Source organism: Pomacea canaliculata, linkage group LG2 (assembly GCF_003073045.1).
Source record: "Pomacea canaliculata isolate SZHN2017 linkage group LG2, ASM307304v1, whole genome shotgun sequence".
Classification (NCBI taxonomy): domain Eukaryota; kingdom Metazoa; phylum Mollusca; class Gastropoda; order Architaenioglossa; family Ampullariidae; genus Pomacea; species Pomacea canaliculata.
The window spans coordinates 36,065,908-36,084,328 of record NC_037591.1 but is presented as its reverse complement, the minus strand read 5'-3'; the positions used below and the strand labels follow the sequence as shown (position 1 = coordinate 36,084,328).

The 18,421-nt window shown below is 36.8% G+C and overlaps 1 protein-coding gene across 1 annotated transcript in view; it reads left to right on the top strand.

The window, feature by feature from the left end:
* LOC112555896 (agrin-like) overlaps positions 1-18,421 on the top strand; it is a 135,809-nt gene that overhangs the window by 106,682 nt on the left and 10,706 nt on the right. The window contains exons 5-16 of the mRNA XM_025224470.1: positions 3,472-3,687; positions 6,082-6,129; positions 9,141-9,356; positions 9,783-9,892; positions 10,174-10,276; positions 11,179-11,270; positions 11,539-11,653; positions 11,971-12,195; positions 13,238-13,385; positions 13,887-13,999; positions 15,909-16,064; positions 17,800-17,895. Coding sequence (XP_025080255.1) covers positions 3,472-3,687; positions 6,082-6,129; positions 9,141-9,356; positions 9,783-9,892; positions 10,174-10,276; positions 11,179-11,270; positions 11,539-11,653; positions 11,971-12,195; positions 13,238-13,385; positions 13,887-13,999; positions 15,909-16,064; positions 17,800-17,895 — 1,638 coding nt within the window. The remainder of the gene's footprint in view (positions 1-3,471; positions 3,688-6,081; positions 6,130-9,140; positions 9,357-9,782; positions 9,893-10,173; positions 10,277-11,178; positions 11,271-11,538; positions 11,654-11,970; positions 12,196-13,237; positions 13,386-13,886; positions 14,000-15,908; positions 16,065-17,799; positions 17,896-18,421) is intronic.

The window sequence follows — 18,421 nt, the reverse complement described above, 5'->3', positions numbered from 1 at the left end:
CGTTCGATCGCACTTGACATGGGCACTGGGTGCTGTGGCAGCCAGCAGTGCTCTGTCAGTGACAAGAGAATAATACGTACATCAGTCATGCCTCTTATTGCCTGACTGCTTGCTGCCACAGGCTGTGCGATATTTCTATCACATAGAACTCCTCATACTGGGGCTGGCCTGATGGCTGTGGCACACATTTTATTGCTGGTGTGCATTGTATATACGTGCGTGTTAAAGCCGTCCTTCATTTGGTCGAACATTGAACAAATTTGGAAAAGTTTTGATGGTAAATATAAGTTTTACCAAACTTGATCAAATGTTAATTCATATTTTTCCTGTTCAGACGACCATCAGATGTATGAGCTAAAATCGTCTGCTGTGTTTGCTTATAGTATTGTCTGCGTGCATGGTTTTATCCCAACGCTCGCATGCAACAGGGTTAGGTGTATGGACAAATGAGTTTTGCTTTTTTAATAAAAACCTCTGCTATAGACTGTGTCCATGTTACCGAAACTTCAAATAGTCTTTGAATTCTGTTGTCAAATTAATCCAGTTGGCTTTCTATTTAAAGATTTTCGCATTATTTTCTTCCATAAGCTAAGAAACTACAAAAGGGTACGGGCACAATTTTCACCCTGACATTTTTATGAGAAAATGTGACAAGGCTAAGTCTGTTTAAAGAGGTGTAACACTACTGACATGGCAGGTTTCTCGCTCATAAGAAATGGCCAACTAAGCTTCTAAAACCTCGTGCATTATTTGACAGTATGAGTCCGCACTGAGCTCCTGCAAATAATGCCCTTTCCTTGCTTCCTACAAAGGCCTGCAAAATTAGCATTTTGTATTAGCGGTCTTTTGCATTGTTCTTCCTGCGGTGCCTGGCAACAAACACCCGACGAGTTGACACAGTCTTCTGTCGATTGACCACTCACGTCTTGGGAATGCTAGAAATCAGTCACAACTTGAACAGAAACGAAATACTCTGATCTTCTAGTGAGTTCCACTAGTATGCAACCACATGCCCAGCTGGTGGAGTTCAGCGCGATTGGTAGTCGATGTTTGCGGTAGACTTATAGATCGCAAGCAGAAGCTCCAGGGAATAAATATTTTACTTTTTTTTTTTTTTTTTGAATGCATGATGAACAGAAACCAGTAGGGAAATCACAGTGAATCTAAAAGAAAAATTGTACAACCTAAAAAAACAACAAAAAGAACCTTGGGCAGCTGGTTATATACAAAGGTCTTTAGTCAACTGCGTCCATGTTTCCTTGGGATCACGCAGCATTTAGCGATTTCTTACTTTATGGTATTTCCTTTTTTTAAGCGTTGGTTCAGGGTTTGACCATTAACATGTCTTATTTATCAACAAATTTGTAAAGTTAAAGAATTCAAACGTGTAAATGAAGATAAAGACAGAATAAGGGTGTTATTTTTTCTAGAATAAAGAGTTTTTAAAACAGAGATGTGCATGCTGAAAAATCTGAACTGCCACTGAGGTACATTATAAAATATCTCGAATTCAATATTCATAGAAAAATGTAACAATTTTTGTCACTGGGCTCTTCTTTTTTTTTCCTTTTTTTTTTCTAGTTGATGTCTTCAAGCGAATTTTTCGCATGCTATCATCTCAACCCCCTCACCCCAATCCCTACAGTGATTCTTTTCTTCAAAATTATTCGGTACTGGTTTCGTTTATAAATATGAATTCGATGTCAGATCCGTTATAGCATTAGTATCTTCTAGCCAACTTTAAACAAAGCTTGACATTAAAAGAGCTTTTACCAAACTTGTATAATCATGAAATTTTCTAATTTGATTTCTTACACTCGCGGCACTCTTTATATATTAATGTAATCAGCATGTCTTTTCATTTTACTTAGACATTTAAAATATATTTACTCAGCTCTCTTGATATGAAGTAGGAGAATATCAAACCGTTGGCACCAACTGCATCGGATTTTCTTTCAATAACAAGTCGAATGAACCATCCCTGTTTCGGGACTGCTTAGTATGCTAGCTTCTTAGATGACTATGGGATCGATGGCCGAAGAGATCGAAGGACGCTACATCGTCAGATGCGGTAAGCCTAGAAAGTTCTGGGGTGGCTTTACCCAGGCACGTGGCAGGCGAAGCCATTGATGCCTCAGTAGATGTAGAATGCAGTGTCCTCACTAACACTTCACCCCGACGGCTTGAGGTCAACAGCTAAGGACGTCGGCTGCCTCAGGTTTATTGAATGGGAGGGTCTCAGAAACCGCTGGTGGCAGCTTAAATCGAACAAAAGGCGCTGCATTATCTATCATCTGACAATTTCTTTTCTAAAAAGCGAGGCCTGTATTGTATCAGCCATAGACGGGTTGAGGGGGAACAAAATCAACAAAAATCTCGTTCCATAGATGTTGGGCACAAGAGAAGCCAGGATAAAGGCCAGTCATAAGTGTTGTAATAATAATAATAATGTGGTTGTGATAATAATGACATTTTTCAAGCCCATGTGAACAGCTGTTATAGAGACGGCAGCCATGATTTTTGTTATGCTTATAAAGACCAACCTGAATGGTTTGCGTTATTTGTAGATATCGGTAGATACAGGCCATATAAACCTAACCTGTAAATTTCAAGCTCCAAAACCCATCTGTTAATTATCTGCTAGTAAAGTGCGCGATTCTCCACTACGATCAACGAGCGCCGGTAACAGTGTACTACGTGACGCTGTGTACGTACTACGTGACGCTGTGTACGTACTACGTGACACTAGTTCATCATTCACAAGGTTGCCGGTAGTCAACACCAAACAGAGAGAATGAGCGACAGTTCGGATTATTCTCGTGCCGAAGTAGCAGTTTGTTTAGAACCACGAAAAATGCAGACTTTAATTCGAACTGTGGCTCATTTTCTCTCTCTCTCTCTGAGTGTTGACTGCCGGCAACCCTGTGAATGATGTACTAGCATCACATAATACACTGTTATCAGCGCTCGTTGATCGTAGGGGAGAATCGTAGCGGATAATTAATTAACGGACAGGTTTCGGAGGCTGAAATTTATACAGGTTAATTTTTTTAAAAAAACCGTTCAGCTTGGTCTTTAACAGATTGATTTATAAGTGTTCTTACTGGAAAATTACCTTCATCTGGAGTTTCCTGTTTATTTCCTCCATCGTTGTTCAAATTTTAATGGTCCATTGACAAACAACTGTACCATTTATTATTTTTAGTGGAATCATTATACCAGCAGCTTGTACACGTATAGTTTAGTTCTCTTGTGGCTTAATTGTTACCCTGAAAGCCTATAGATTCACGGTTTCAACTGCTTTAAAGCATGTTTGTATCTTTGTTGTTTGCATTATATAATGTGGCGTAGTGATTATTGTCTTTATGAATGTGTGTTACAATCACCATTCTGGAGAAATATTTCTTGCAGCAACATACACTTGGTTTGCCTCGTTTATAAACGCATGCATTTTTGTGTTGTTGTTTCCAGACCCATGTGCAGGTGTCAAATGTAATTCACCTGAGATTTGCCAGGTGGATGAGCAACGCAAGCCAGTGTGTCGCTGTAAGTTTCTGTGCTTCAAAGAGTTGGACCCCGTGTGTGGCACTGATGGGAAGACTTATAGTAACACTTGTTACATGCACAAGGAGGCTTGCAAACTGCACAAACAAATCTCAGTTCTTTACAAAGGAGAATGCAGTGCAGGTTTGTATTTCTAAACATTGATTGCATCCTACAGAAATATACCTGCTTTTAAAGTTTAAGTTTTTTAGTATTTCCATTCTGCCCACAAAACCCCCCATAAAATGTTGGTCTTCCACTTTTAAAGAAGCAGTATGCTTATTGCTTGTGCATATCACATCAGGTCGTCTACAATTGGACTATTCTTTTACTGCTTTGCTTAAGCAGGAAAAAACTTGCAGTTTATACTCCGTATTTTATACATTACATTTTCACAGGTGAGAATATGATTTTACTCTATGCACCAAACCAGCAGTGTTACCCCACCATTCTAACCCTTAATTCAATTTTTTTTATGTTTCCTTTGCTTCCACAAGTACATAAAGCAGAATATGTATAACATCGCTTGCTGCTCCACACTACACTGTAAATATTGCCTTTCCTGCTTTGATTTTCCTAACATGCAATCTTCACTTAGAACTGAATATTTTTAACACATTCCAACTGTGTAACCTGCTGCTTTAATCAGTATTGCAGATTTGTCTTTCTTCTTACAAAAGCATCTACTCACTTACAGATTGTAATCAACATTTTTTTCTTTTTTTTTTTAATATCTTCATTCTCTTTAATCTGAAAGATTTTCACATATTTTAGTGTCTTCTAAGTTTTAATAAATTTTCTTAGAAAGAGGCATTTTATAATGTCTATATCATTTAGTCTTGCTATAACATCTAAACTAAAACTTTAGAAATGAAAATAATTATAATATGCAAAGTATTAAATAAGGCATAGACTCTAGAAGACAGCTTCTAATTTCAACACTTGCAGAATGTGAAGTATAATGGCCATTCAAACAGCACATAGTTCTAATAATAATTGTTCATGTAAAAAGCTTAAAAACATCAGAACAGCTTGACCCTGTGGCTGTGATTACATGATGCGTTTTCTGAAAACTCAGTGAACTTGACCTGCTATCATCCAAACACCCAGGCCACCCATAGCGTTTATAATCACTTCTTTATCTGAGTTTTGTTAAAAATACTTAGTGCAAAATACATTAAAAATTCTCATCTTATAAGGTCCATTTTTCTTGAAAATTGTTATTTCAGTTGATGCATTAGGTTGATATATTGTACAATAGGTTACACAAGGAAATTATTATACATGTAATAACAATAAAGAAATATTTTCAATGCATGCCTAAAAATTAAAATAGGCGAAAAAAAATGAAGAAGTCCTGTCCATTCCATTTGATGGTGTTCCATATGATATTCTTATTTTTCTTTCCTTTGGTTCCTGATCTTGCTGTCAGCATACCTGTAGTTTGCATGCAGACCTGGCCTGCATGAAATGATCAATACAACAAGCATGCATCATATCTTTATTAGAATTGCTTTAAGGAATATTTGCATTTTCATTTTTACAAATTATTGTTTTAAAGCCCACATTACGTTGTTCTGAGACTGTTAACAAAGCAGGCCTTTTTTTTCATTCTTGTTGCTGATGATGCATGTCTTTGCAGTGCATGATCATTAATAAGATTATATCTTTTTGCTACATAAATAAATCTCTCAAAGAAGTAATTCCAGAAACACTTCGTGTTCCTACCTTTATTTTTGTTTTGTCATGTTTCGTTTTGTAATTTTTAGCTTTCTTTATGTTTTGTTGCATCATCTGTTTCCATTTCATTCCATGAATTTTTGTCCGTATCAGCAGTAGTAAAAACAAGTGTAAAATACTGTAGGTACTAACTTCCAAATACAATGTGTGGGGACAGTTAATGCATTTGCACTTCTAAAAATGGCAGATAAATTAACTCAACATTTAGAGTAACTCTTGATTCCCTTTATGTATCAGACTTTGAAGACAAATATATATTGCATTAAGAATCTTTTTTGGAATCTTTGAGAAGTACTGTCTTTTCTTTTCAAAATGTTTAATATACTGGTTCCATGTTCATTAGTTAATGGGCTTTTTTGGGGGGAAGGGGGAGGAGGGAGTAAGGTTTGGGGGTTTAGAATCACTCAGCTGAGCAGAACATAGCTTGGTATGATATGCAGAGTACACTCCCAGATTTGTTTAATCATGAAACTTAGAAAATGTCAAATGCCTTACTTACTGAGGCTCATCACAATCTAACTGCACTCTCGAACCTTCCCAGTTATTGTGTGGAATACTGTTTGTGAGTAGATGAATTTTTATTGTTAAATATTTTTCTATCATATTCGTTATTTGTTTGCCGCTTTCTGGGTTACAAAAAACAAGACAAGGAAAAATTTTATTAAAAGTAGTAACTGTTGCTAGTTTAATAATTGCTTCGCTAAAACAGACCCTTGTATGAAATGCATTAACTATGTATGACGCTGTCACTTTAACAATTGGCCTGCTTCTTTTTCACTGCAACACCTACCCATCCAGGAACTAGCATAATCTCGGGTACAGTTCAGGATGAGTATAGTAGACATGGTAAATCCCTTTATGTTGAGATGCCACATAGTCTCATGCACTATTTTTATTTTTACACTTCTCAGAATCCTTACCATCACCTATGCTGGCACTACTGCAAACTGCTGTATTATGTTTGTTCGGGATACAGTCTAGTTCTGTGGGACTCTAGAAATGATATGCTTTAACACAAAGGAAGAAAACCAAAGAGTTGCAACATTTATTTTAACCAGTGGCACCACTGTGAACTCTTGACCTTATCTGCTATTAGCAAATTACACTAAATATGCATTTTAATCTGTACTTGTTAACTGAGGTGCATATTTAAGTGGGAAGTGCCCATAAATTTTTAATTCAGGTGTTGAATGTCAGCTGTATTAAGCACTTATTGGTTTAGCAGGAAGTGGTCAAAATGACACAAGGTGATGCAAATGCCAGAAGCCCACCAAAATAAGCAATCATTAAGGCCTTGCTTTTTTAAGCATTGCTAGATTTATAGTGTACTGAGCAAAGTTACATTTTATGTTTTATCTAAGGTTTATTTACTAAAGTAAACTGCTGTGGTGTAAAACAAGACAAGCTAATAGATTAAACTGTCTGACTGTTGTAGACCTAATTGTCTCTTGCATGGCTGTCTGGAAGAGAAACTCCAGATTAAAATTTACGTAAAAGAAGCTTCAAAGATGTTTGACAGCTTCCGCAATGCATTGTGCATAGCGCTCAGTAGAGTTATGTATGTGCAGTTAGGTGTCTCTAAATTCACCTTAAGAAAAAAAAATTACTCAGAGTGAATGTGAACCAAGAGTTCACTGCTGCTGGAATTGTCTAATCCATCTATTTATGGATTTCAGAGTTCTTCACGCAGAGAAATGTTGGGAAACATTGTGAGAGTGGATTTTTTGGGAGTCTTTGAAAGTGTTGGGGAAAAAAATGCATTTGTGTCTTCATTTGCAAAGGCAATTTTTGCATCTTAACCACATTGATCTAGACTGTATTAGCGAGCATACAGACCTTGGTGTTCATATGACACTCCTTTGGCAATCAATTTTGCCAGGGGAAACAGGTTTCTTGATTACCAGTCCACACAAAACTGTATTGTAAAATGTCACCTTATGCACATATATCTTTATTTCTTATATAATGCCATCTATATCCTCTTCAAAATTTCATTGAAGTTTCTTTTGCTTATAAACAGATGCAAATATTTGTTGTGATTTGAAATTTTAACATCTTTACTTTAATGACTATTTTTATATGAATCCTTATGCTTATGAAACCCTGCTGATTTCTCATTCTCTTGCTGTGTATTTCTCATTCTCTTGCTGTGCACTGCACATCATAGAATGGTTCACAGAAGGAACTGTTTTTCATTTAAGTTCATAAATACGGGGATTTATTTCCTCTCAAAGAATGCTAAGTATTTTCAATAGGTATAGCTTGTGTTACTATCTTTACTGTCTGCCTGAAAAGTCATCCTATTATAAAACTAGTGCTGGTAACTCATTATTCCTATTTTCATAAGAAATCGAAGGGATGATAGCTGTAATTGAAGAATGGTTATGCTGTAACAAAGCGGATACAAGAAAAGATGCAACATGAAACAAAAGGAAGGAAAACTGAAGCAAGCAGATTTACTTGCCCACACTAGAGTGCTTTTTTTTTTTTCAAATTGCTTTACTCACAGAATCCGTTATACCGGTGTTTGCCACAGACTTCATCCCGTTCCTATTAGGCATGTACAACAACGTGGCTTCATTCATAATTTTCATTCAGTCAGTTTCATAATACAAAAAATTTGTAAGAACACAGAAAACCTGCACTTTTGCATGTCCTGTCCTGCATTTGAGCTTGCTTGCATTTTTAAGCAGTTTTATTGATTAAAAGTAAAGCACAATTTTCCCTTTTTTCTGATTTTTTTATGTGATGTGCTTTTATGTTTGCCCATTGCCTGTGCTGCAGTGGCATGGCAAATTCATTCTAGAGTGCTTTTATCAAATTATGTGATAGAGGTTATGATGTACTAACATAACCAGTCATGTCAGTGTTTTCCTTTCTCTCTTTCTTGGATAACTCCTTCTTTGAGCTTACAAATTTATGATAGTTTAAACTAATTGTTTTTCTTGTGTATCATAAATCAGAGTTCTTTAAGAAGTATTACTAGGAGTTATATCTAGTTCTATAAACATACTGAGATTCTTTTATTTAATTTTTTTCCTTAACCTATTGAGGTCTTAAGTAAATGTCAAGAAAGTAAAAAACAGTTTTGCCAGAACACCATTTTAGCACTTTAGTTTCTAAAATAATTTTAAGATATAAAATTTAAATAATATGCAAAAAGGAAATGTAAGATGGTTTAAATAGTACATAAAAGGAAACGGTAATCATCACCATTTATGGACGTGGATTATACTAATATCTTCTTGTTAAATGAACGCTGAAGCATTAATGTTTATTGACATAAGACATAATATGTCAGTTTTTTATGTGAAAAATGCAGTGGAAATTTTTTTTTAGCATTTGGTTGTAGCATGAAGGACCTTGCATAAGGTTTTCTAGCAGTCTGTGTATATACATAAATCATGTCCTCAGAAGTGATAGGGCTGATGGAGCAGCTGATGTAATGAACTGTTCGGCACAAAAGGCAGGATCGAAGCAGCTCCAAATTGTGAAAATATTTAGTCTATTAAACAAAAAGACCTTGTGTTAGGCAGGCTACTTGAGCTCTCAGAGCAGGGAAGATGCTGTGCATGCTTTAAATGTTTTGAGCAAATGCATTCCCTAAACAATCGCTGAACAGAAGCTAGAAACTTTAAAGACCACCACAGAAAGGCTCAGAAGTTGTCAGTATATAAAAACAGGAAATCAGACACTTTGTCTTCTAAATTTGCAGAGTTTCAAACAAAATTGTAAGCCAGTTTTAACAATGATATTAAAAAAATATGGCGCCCATAATGGTTAACACTGTTATCAAAAGATTTTCAAAACATTTTCTGGTTGAGTCATGTAGCACTTATTTCATGCTACTTTTTCAGCCAACAACCCTTGCAACAAGGTCCAGTGTGGCCCAATGGAAGAGTGTAGTGTTGACCGCAATGGTATGGCATCTTGTGTTTGCCCCCTGCACTGTGAACCAGTCATACGGTATGTTTGTGGCAATAACAGCAGGACATACGACAGCGATTGTGAATTGCGAAAACAGGCTTGCCTTTTGAAGGAGTATGTTGCTGTTGCCCATACTGGCCAGTGTGGTAAGAATTCACAAATGAATCTATATTTAATACATCAGACCATATAGAGTTTTTACCTTCCCTCTTGACACAAAGTGCCTCCATAACACAGCATCGGATAGACCTTTTCCTCTTGTTTGCAGATGACTGTCAGTAGGTACCATGAGACATTGCTAAAACAGTACATTTGTCTGTTTCACTTACATTCGGTGTGGTGCATATAAGTTCTTGTTAATAAGGTTACATGGCTAGAATTATGCAAATAATTTTTTTAATTGTAGTTTATTGACATAGTGCCCTAAAGGTTCTTTGAAACATGGAATGAAAAATGCACTGCATTTATAATTACAAGTTAACTTATAATTACAGGTTATATATCATTAACTTGCAGAGTATATAAGTGACACTGAGATAGAATAAATTTACATTTTGTTTTCTGTCACATAGGTCAAGACATTCCTTGTAAAGGGCACACATGCACAAGAGGAATGGTCTGCCAGGTGATCGATGGCCAGCCTACCTGTGTTTGCCCTCAATGTTCAGAACAGTACAACCCTGTGAGTTTTAAAAAAAATATGTTTAGACCCGTTAGGCACAAACATATGACAGAAATAATTTTTTCGGTGAATTTTCATATTGTTTGGACCGTAGATTTACATGTATTCATACTCTCATGGCCTATTCAGTAAGTATCCTATCTAGTAAATATGGATTAAATTAGAAATGCTTTATATATAATATATATACTTATGTCTTTTTTAAATATATATATAGAGAGAAAGAGATTATTATCCATCTTATTCTGGAAAGCAGTTTATCTGTTGAATGTGTACTACAGGTGTGTGGAGATGATGGCATCACATATGAGAATGAGTGCAAACTCCAACAAGAAAACTGTGAAACGGGCAAAGCAGTACAAGTTAAACAACGTGGGCTCTGCAGTAAGAATGGCTTCAGATTTTATAAGATCACTTTTATGCTAAGTGCAGTGCAGTGTTACTGTGCACATCAATTGTATTTGGCAAAGTTGGTGGCACAGTGGAAAGAGCACCTCTTACCATAATGGTGAGAATTAGGTGCCCTGGGCTTGGATCTTGACTCCCTATCCTCTCTCCCAATGTGACAGCTGCCCCCTAATAGTTTTCTCCAGACTCCAGTTTCCTCTACTCTTTGAACGTACCCTGTGTGCTGTGTGTGTGCTTGAGTGAGAGAGAGTGTATCAGTATGAGTGATTGTTAGGGGCTTTTGATACCTGCTTAAGATGTCTGCATGTGTTTACTTGTGTGCCTTTGTGTATGCATGGGTGTTAATTCAAAACACTTTGAGACCATGCACATGACAAAAGGCACTATTAAAAAAAGACATTTCTTATCAGATATACATCTATCCTTATACTGTCACTGCCCAAAATTTTCAAAACGATGAATACTCTATACTGGAGAGTTACTTCAGAAATTTCTAGAGACTAAAAAGTAAACATGAAGTTATTTGTTATCAGCAACTGCATTAAAGCAAGTGTTTACTGCCTAATAGCAAGAACTTGTCACTTGTAGTTGATGTTAATTGTGATTGTAATATCTATCATTGTAATTAATTTCTACAGTGTCTTAAAACAATGTTTCAGCGTTATGCACAAGTTTCTTTTATTTAGATAAAGTGTATTTTGAAACAATGGTGCAATAAGAAAGAGAGGTAGCCACTTGAAGATTTTGAATTCAAGCAGCATTAAATAATGGAGAGCATAATCTTTGAAATTTTCTGGACTGTTAACAATAATGATATAATAACATTTTGCTTTCTTTAGAGTAATGTTCATCTCCTAATTTTTCTGCACTTATTTCAGATGGCTGCGGAGATCACAGGTGTGAGTTCTATGCTATATGTGAGAGCATAGGTAACCAGCCAAGGTGTGTGTGCCCATCTTCTTGTGTTCAGGTTAGTGCATCCAGTAAAGAGATGATTTTGTGCTATGTTGTGTACTCTTGCTTAGATTTTACTTTTTTCCTTCTAATGATATAATGACAAGCTTTGTAGGTAATGTAAACAAAAATAGCAATTTAAGTTCTTTGCTCATCGTCTAACACCAAGCTTCTTTCCCCTTTTCTTCTTTGTTTTCCTTTTTTAATAGCTAAATTTTTAAAACTAACTTTGTTATACACAAAACAAGGGGACAGAACACAAATAGATTAATAATTATTTACAGGTTGACCTACCTGTCTGTGGATCTGATGGCCGCACGTACTCCAATGAATGTCTGATGCGTGTTGAGAGCTGTCACCGCAGACAACTCATCACCATCAAATCCAGAGGCTCTTGTGGTTGGTGATCATCTTTCCTTCTCTTGTCCTTCTGTCTTTTTTTTTTTTTTTTCAAGACACAAAAGTCTTCAAATTTTCAGTGATTGGTCAAAACTATGATTAAAGAAATGAACATATTAGATTTCATTTAGACCATGTTAATCTACAACACTATTTGAAAAGGAAAACTACATTTGTAGAAACTGCATCGAAAAGCATTGTTGTATCAAGCAGCTACATTGGTCAAAGAAACTGAACACTGACAGCTGCTGTACCCAGATTCATATCGGCTTACAGTCAAATCTGATTTGCGTCAGCAATTTCCTCTTTTGTTTCAGATGTATGTGCTGATGTTGTCTGTGAACATGGTAGCAGATGTGAAAATGGAGTGTGCGTCTGCCCCATCATTTGCCCAACAGCTGGTGAAGCTGTGTGTGGTACTGATGGACGCACTTATGTCAATCGGTGTGAACTTTGGAAAATCTCTTGCACTCAGCACATAGACATTGAGGTTGCAAAAGCAGGCGAGTGTGAAGGAGATATTGACCAATCAGGGTCTGGAGGTAAGACAACATACAGCAAGCGTCATGAGTCGCAAGACACAGTCATTGTTACTCAAGATCTTTCCAACAATTTCACTTCATGTCATGATGTCAAAACTAGAACTACTAGGCACAGATACATATTTGTTACCCATAAAATTATGTCCAGCTAGGCAACAAAGGGGTTGTAGTATTTAAACTTTTGGAGCTTTCTGAAGTGCCCAACATTAAGCATTAAAACAGTTGAGCATATTTTGATTGTGCCATAAAAGGAAAACTCAAAATTGTTTAAAGGGGACATTTGTAGTCATACTAGCTTGAGGCTACATTAATTACAGCATAAAAAAATTTCTGAGCATCTTCATTAGGTGATTGCTAATTATAGCCACTTACAGGAGGACTTCTTCACAATCCTATCAATATCTGCATGTTGACCACTGCATGTTGTTGATCGTTTTTTAATTTGCATAGTGTAAGTTTTGTTGTGCAGTTCATGTGTTGCTTTTTGATGTAAACATTTGCATGGTGTGTATTAGGGCCTTTTCTGTCCGAGTAATGTCTTTTCAGCAGCATGAATGGAGAACTGATAGTAGCATTGTTGTAATGTTTTAATTTTTTTAATTTTAAGTATTGTATCTACATTACAATCAAGCTATGATGAAGAAATCAGGTAAGACGGCATGCTAAAAATTGATATTATTAATATGTTCAAACAAAATTTGTGACAAACTATATAGGGGATATTCAGAAGTTTACAGTGTGTTTATTCATTCATTTCTGGATAAGTATGCTCTCTCCTCACCTGACTCTCCCTCTCTCTTTGCCTGCGTATGCTGTCTGGCTGCTCAGGTTTGTTCTAGCTACCTGCAAGTAAAGATCATGACCTCTCACATTTATATTTGGTGTTTATTAACTTATTATATGATTTGGCAAAGTCTTTTGGGAGAAGACATCACAAGGAATCCTAGCATTTACAGCATGCTAGAAAGCAATGCTGTATACTTGTCACAGATATAGAAATATTGTCAGAATCAAGTAGATGCATATGCTGTATTTCATGCAACATCTGAAGCTTTTGTAGAGGGCTCTGGATTCATTGTGGATGATGAAGACTGTGATGAAGAAACATGCTCCAAATATGGCGGAAGATGTGTTGTGCAGATAAATGGCAATTTTCACTGCGTTTGCTCCTTGGGCTGTGAAGCTATCAGGTAAGGAGCACTTTTGATAAGTTCTTTTTTTTATTCCCTCACTGTTCTGTTTTTGGTGTAGTCTAGGTGCTCTGTGATTCGTGTGCTTGACTTCATGACAGATCGGTGTTCTAATTAGTTTCTTCAGATTAGTGCAATCTGGAAAAAGACTGAAAAACAGCTGTCTAGTGGATACTTGATTTGTAAAGGAAATTAAAAGGTGGAAGGTGAGGTGTACATTGCATAAAGACAAAAATATTTTAAGAAACTTTTTCTTCTGCATCAGCATACACAAGAAACACTTCATTCGGATTCACTTGTTGTTGCATATGAAGTCTTTATTAGTTCCAAGAAATTCCATAAAACTCTTAGGTCAAGATGTTCCTCCACTTGATTCCTTATACTCACTAATCAGAATCTGTCAGTATGTTTTTTAATGATTAGCCACACTACCTTTTTTCCCAGTTCAATTCATTGGAATCACAGACCACAGAGGAAAAATAATTATTCTTCTAATTACAGATCTCCAGTATGTGGGTCTAATGGGCAGTCCTATGGCAATGAATGTCAGATGCGTCAAGCAGCATGTATGCTGCGCCAAACTATCACTGCTGTTTCCATGGAGAATTGTGGTGGTAAGAGAGAGGTGCAGAGAGAGAGAAAGAGTGTTTGTGTTTGGGTGGGTGCTGGTGAGGGTAGCTATGTGCGTGTGTGTGTGAGCAAACAAGAAAGTTTGTATGGTAATGATAGCCTGAAGTACTAGTCTTGTCCAGAAAACACTTGTTCTTGCACAGGGTGGTTAAGAACTTGGCACTGAGGGCCAAAAAGGTAGGGTTTGTAAAGAGGGTGGGGACATACCCATTATTGCAGTTCAAACACTGTGCAATAATAAAAAGAATAGCATGTACACTCCCTTGTGTTCAGCATTTATAATTGTAACGGATAAGTATTTAGTAGAGGGGGTTAGGAGGGAAGATCGACAACCGTGGTTGATCTGATTTAGCATAGTGGGCTGGAAGTTGTTTGCCCTTGAGCAAATGACGCAAACTGGGACGTCAAAATAAGGTGACGTAAAATATAGAGGAAAATAACGTTAGAGAAAATAACGGAAAGCAGAGAGCAGACGGCGGAACAAAAGTGAGAGCTGGTGGATTTTTCTCGGACTTTCTCGCAACTGCTGCGACAGCGGAAAAAGTATTACGGAAAGTAATAAACTACAGGTGGATGTACTTCACAGGTCGTGAGTCACTGTAGTCCGTGTTCGCATGGGCATCCCGCAGTACCGTTTCTTGGCGGGTCAAGAAACCAAACACTGGTATCAGCGAGAAAAGAATAGAAAACTTGGTGCAAGACTGGGCACCGACTTCCATCTGTCGCCTGGAAGGACAGTTCTTCACAGCCTGAGAGTAAGCGCCGTGGAGGAAAGTTTCCTCCCGGCCTTCAGCGAATCTAACATCATGCCAAACACCTAGGAGGCGGCCGCATGCGCAAGACGAGACGTTCCGCTTGTAAACTGTGGTACTGTGAAAACCATTTATTTTTCAATAATAAATAGACTTCGTGGAAAGAAGATCAGTGGGACTAATTGGATTAGAGGACTTGGGAGGGTCTCAAAGACTTTAAAATAAGAGGTTGATGTTTCATCGGGAGCGAACATTGGGTTCTTCATCAGTGACAATAATTTATGAGAGTCGATTTTATTGTTACCTTTAATACTATGTGGGATGAATGATAACATATTGGTAATACATCTTGTGTGGCGAATGAAGGAGTGAATCTATGAGTGTGGATACTTTGCCTTTGTTTCATTTGACATTGTATTTGAATTGAATAATTATTCGTGCCTCTAAGTAGGTACGCCCACCCTCAAGCGATCAGGATATTTTGGTTTGTGGAAAGAATGCGCGTGTCCGCGGACGGTCCGTGACAATAATGTTTATGATGTCCATAGACTATTGACACGTAGTCAGTAAAGCCAAATGATCACAAATCCAACATAGATACATTTATCTGTGGTTCTTTTACAGGTATGACATAAAACCCCACAAACCAACTAATCTATGGGTACACATGTATTTAATGGATGCATATATGAATGTAATAAACATGGTCTGCAGCAGTGTGCACATATGATCCTCTGCTTTTAAGTCATACAATTGGTTCCAGTCACTGAAAGAAATAGCAGAATAACAAATGAAAAAGTGAAAAATGTAAGCATCAAATCAAACAGTAAATAACAAACTCTTGCTGGTTTTTCTTTTTAAGTGAATTACTAATACTTTAATATGCAGAATCATCAAAATTTGAGCTTTAATGTTGAATGGGTGGGCAGGGAAGGAGGAGAACTGATCCATAAATTAAAAGAAGACACAGTGTTGAGGGCAAGGGAGTAAAACAGAGTATTGCCTCTCCTGAACTAGTGAAATATACTTCCCTGAAACTATTACTTCTGAATGTGTAGTGTAATACACTGTGTTCAAATAAGGGAGCTTTGATTGCATGTCACATCAAATAAAAATGCCATTTTTCTCTGCTCTTGACCAGACTCAGAGTTTGATAGTGATGAGCCATGTGATGGTGCCATTCCACTTGTAGACGAAGCAACTGGCCATGACTATGACTGCTCCTCAGGAATGGACATGTGCCCATCAGGCAGCTATTGCCACATCACACCCAACTTTGCCAAGTGCTGTAAGGAAGGTAAGATACGGTTAGCTCAACATTGGGAATATGTGTGCATGTATGAAAGTAGATGGTTGGATATCTTTTTTTTTTCTTTCTGGGTACAAAAATTATGCCATATGTATTTTTCAAATGAGAAAAAGAAAATAACCACATTTCAAAATGTTTTCATTGTTCAGAACTTTGTCATCATGCTTCTGGTAACTTTCAAATTGCACCAGGGAAAGGGTTCACTTACATGGGATACATTGATCACTTCTCTTGTAATGTTAATATGTAAGCATGGATTCTCTTCCTGTTGTTTCAAAACTTTGCAAGGGGTTGTAGAACTTCTTAAAGGGTCAATGTAGGCGTTTGTTGGCTGTGAGCTTTAAAATGGGTAGTGTGCTTTTGGAGGCTGTTACCATTCTCAGATGCGATAGAGTCTCACCAAGACAGAAGACATTGATGCTTGCCCTTTCCTTGCTGTGTTTTGCTGGAGAGGCATGTTCTACCAGTGTTATCTGAGCCTTGCATAAATGTGCATCCAATTGCAGTAGAGTGTGCACTTCTCTTTCACCCAGAAAGTCCAGGCTGCTTATGTAGCACTCTAGTAGTATACTGTTATTTTTTTGGTAGAGGGTAGTAAGTCAAACTGTTCTTTCCCATGCCTGATGTGTACATAATAGCTGACCTTGAGCTGTCCCGCTATTGGCAACGTAGTGTACATCTAAAGATCTAAAGTCGCCTGACCCACTTGGGAAGGCCATGACCAGACAGGGAAGGATGGGGGTTGTATACACACCTTTAGGACTATCATGCATGCACACGCTCACACATGCATATACACATGCCCACATATATGCATACGTACCCACCTTCACATACAACTATCACATGCATGCACCCACTTACACTCTGAAGCACAATCACACTTCACACATGGACACACAGTAAGGCCAGAGAAAGGTCAAAGCTATGTAACCAGAAAAGGGGGAGGGTTGGTGATTTCTGGAATGTTTGACCTGGGATAACCACTGTAGGTTTGGAGTCATCAGGATACTATCTTTCATTCAGTTTATTGTGGCTTTATATTTAAGCCTCTTTTCTAAACAAACTTTTATGAACTTCTTTTAATGGAATATAAGCTGTCCTGCTATAGTTGTTCAAAAAATATCCTAAAGTGAATAAGTAGACAACAGCAGTGCCAGCGTATGTAGCCTTTTTAAAGCTATACCGACGGGAATAAAACTATTAATTATTACACTACATTTGTCACATGTTTTATACTGATGTTTATATACATCCATGAAATATAGAAGGGTGTTAACTGGAGGTTGGGTTTTTTTTTTTGTTTCAAATTTCTAGATCTGCATTGACTTTGGTGTCTCCTATTGCTTTGCACCCTTCATTATGGTGTATACTTTTATCATTCTGTGCCACGTATAGTCTCCCCTTGTCTACCACCTCTTCCACTAATGGTCTCTGCAGCCTATTATTTGTCTGAGCCATTTTTTTCAAAATTTTTCACATTAGTGGGTTACTTAATTCCATTTCTCTGTAATTATAACTGTTTGCATCTGATATACATGATACATAGACATGAAGTCATTACATTTAGTCATTTATCACCCTTGTGCTTTGCTACATTTTCCGCTTCATGTTTTGATTTTTGTGTATATACACTGCCAATAAAAAGAGTGCTTTTTCTTCTCTAGGTATTATACATTCAGTATATATATTTATAATTTAGTTTCCTTTGGATTTATTTCAGATGTTCATTTGAGCATGCAATGCAGTGATACTCCATTTGGCTGTTGTAAGGATGGTTTCATGCCAGCGAAAGGTCCAAATAATGCAGGCTGCCCAGGTAAAGCTTTAAATTCTGCTCTTGAAAATATTCTTGTTCCTTGAGATGTGCAATCTCAAGATTTTTATTCTGATTTTTTTATCAATTAGCAAAACGTGAGGACAAGTGGTGCAGTAGATGAAAAAGTAGATGTAAATGGATAAAACTGTATACCATGCAGTCTCTGGTATTGAATAATTGGTCTCTAATAATTGAGCAATAAAATCAAAGTTATTATCAGGTAAGCTGAAGGAATATTGTGCAGATTATTATGTATAAAATACCAGTATGTTTATTGAATCTTTTTCGCTATATGAAAATACTTATACAAGTAAACCAACTTTAACATCATTGTCTTTCAAGAAACTAATGAACTTTTTTTGTCTTTTCCAGCAATTTCCACATACAATGTTTTTTTATTACCTTTTCAGATTATGTATGCAGTATGCAAATGTAATTTATGCATTCATTATTTTTTAATGCATGATGTTTTGATAAAAATGTACAGTTGGTGTTGTTTCTAGCCCAATTTTTGTTGTTGTTGCTT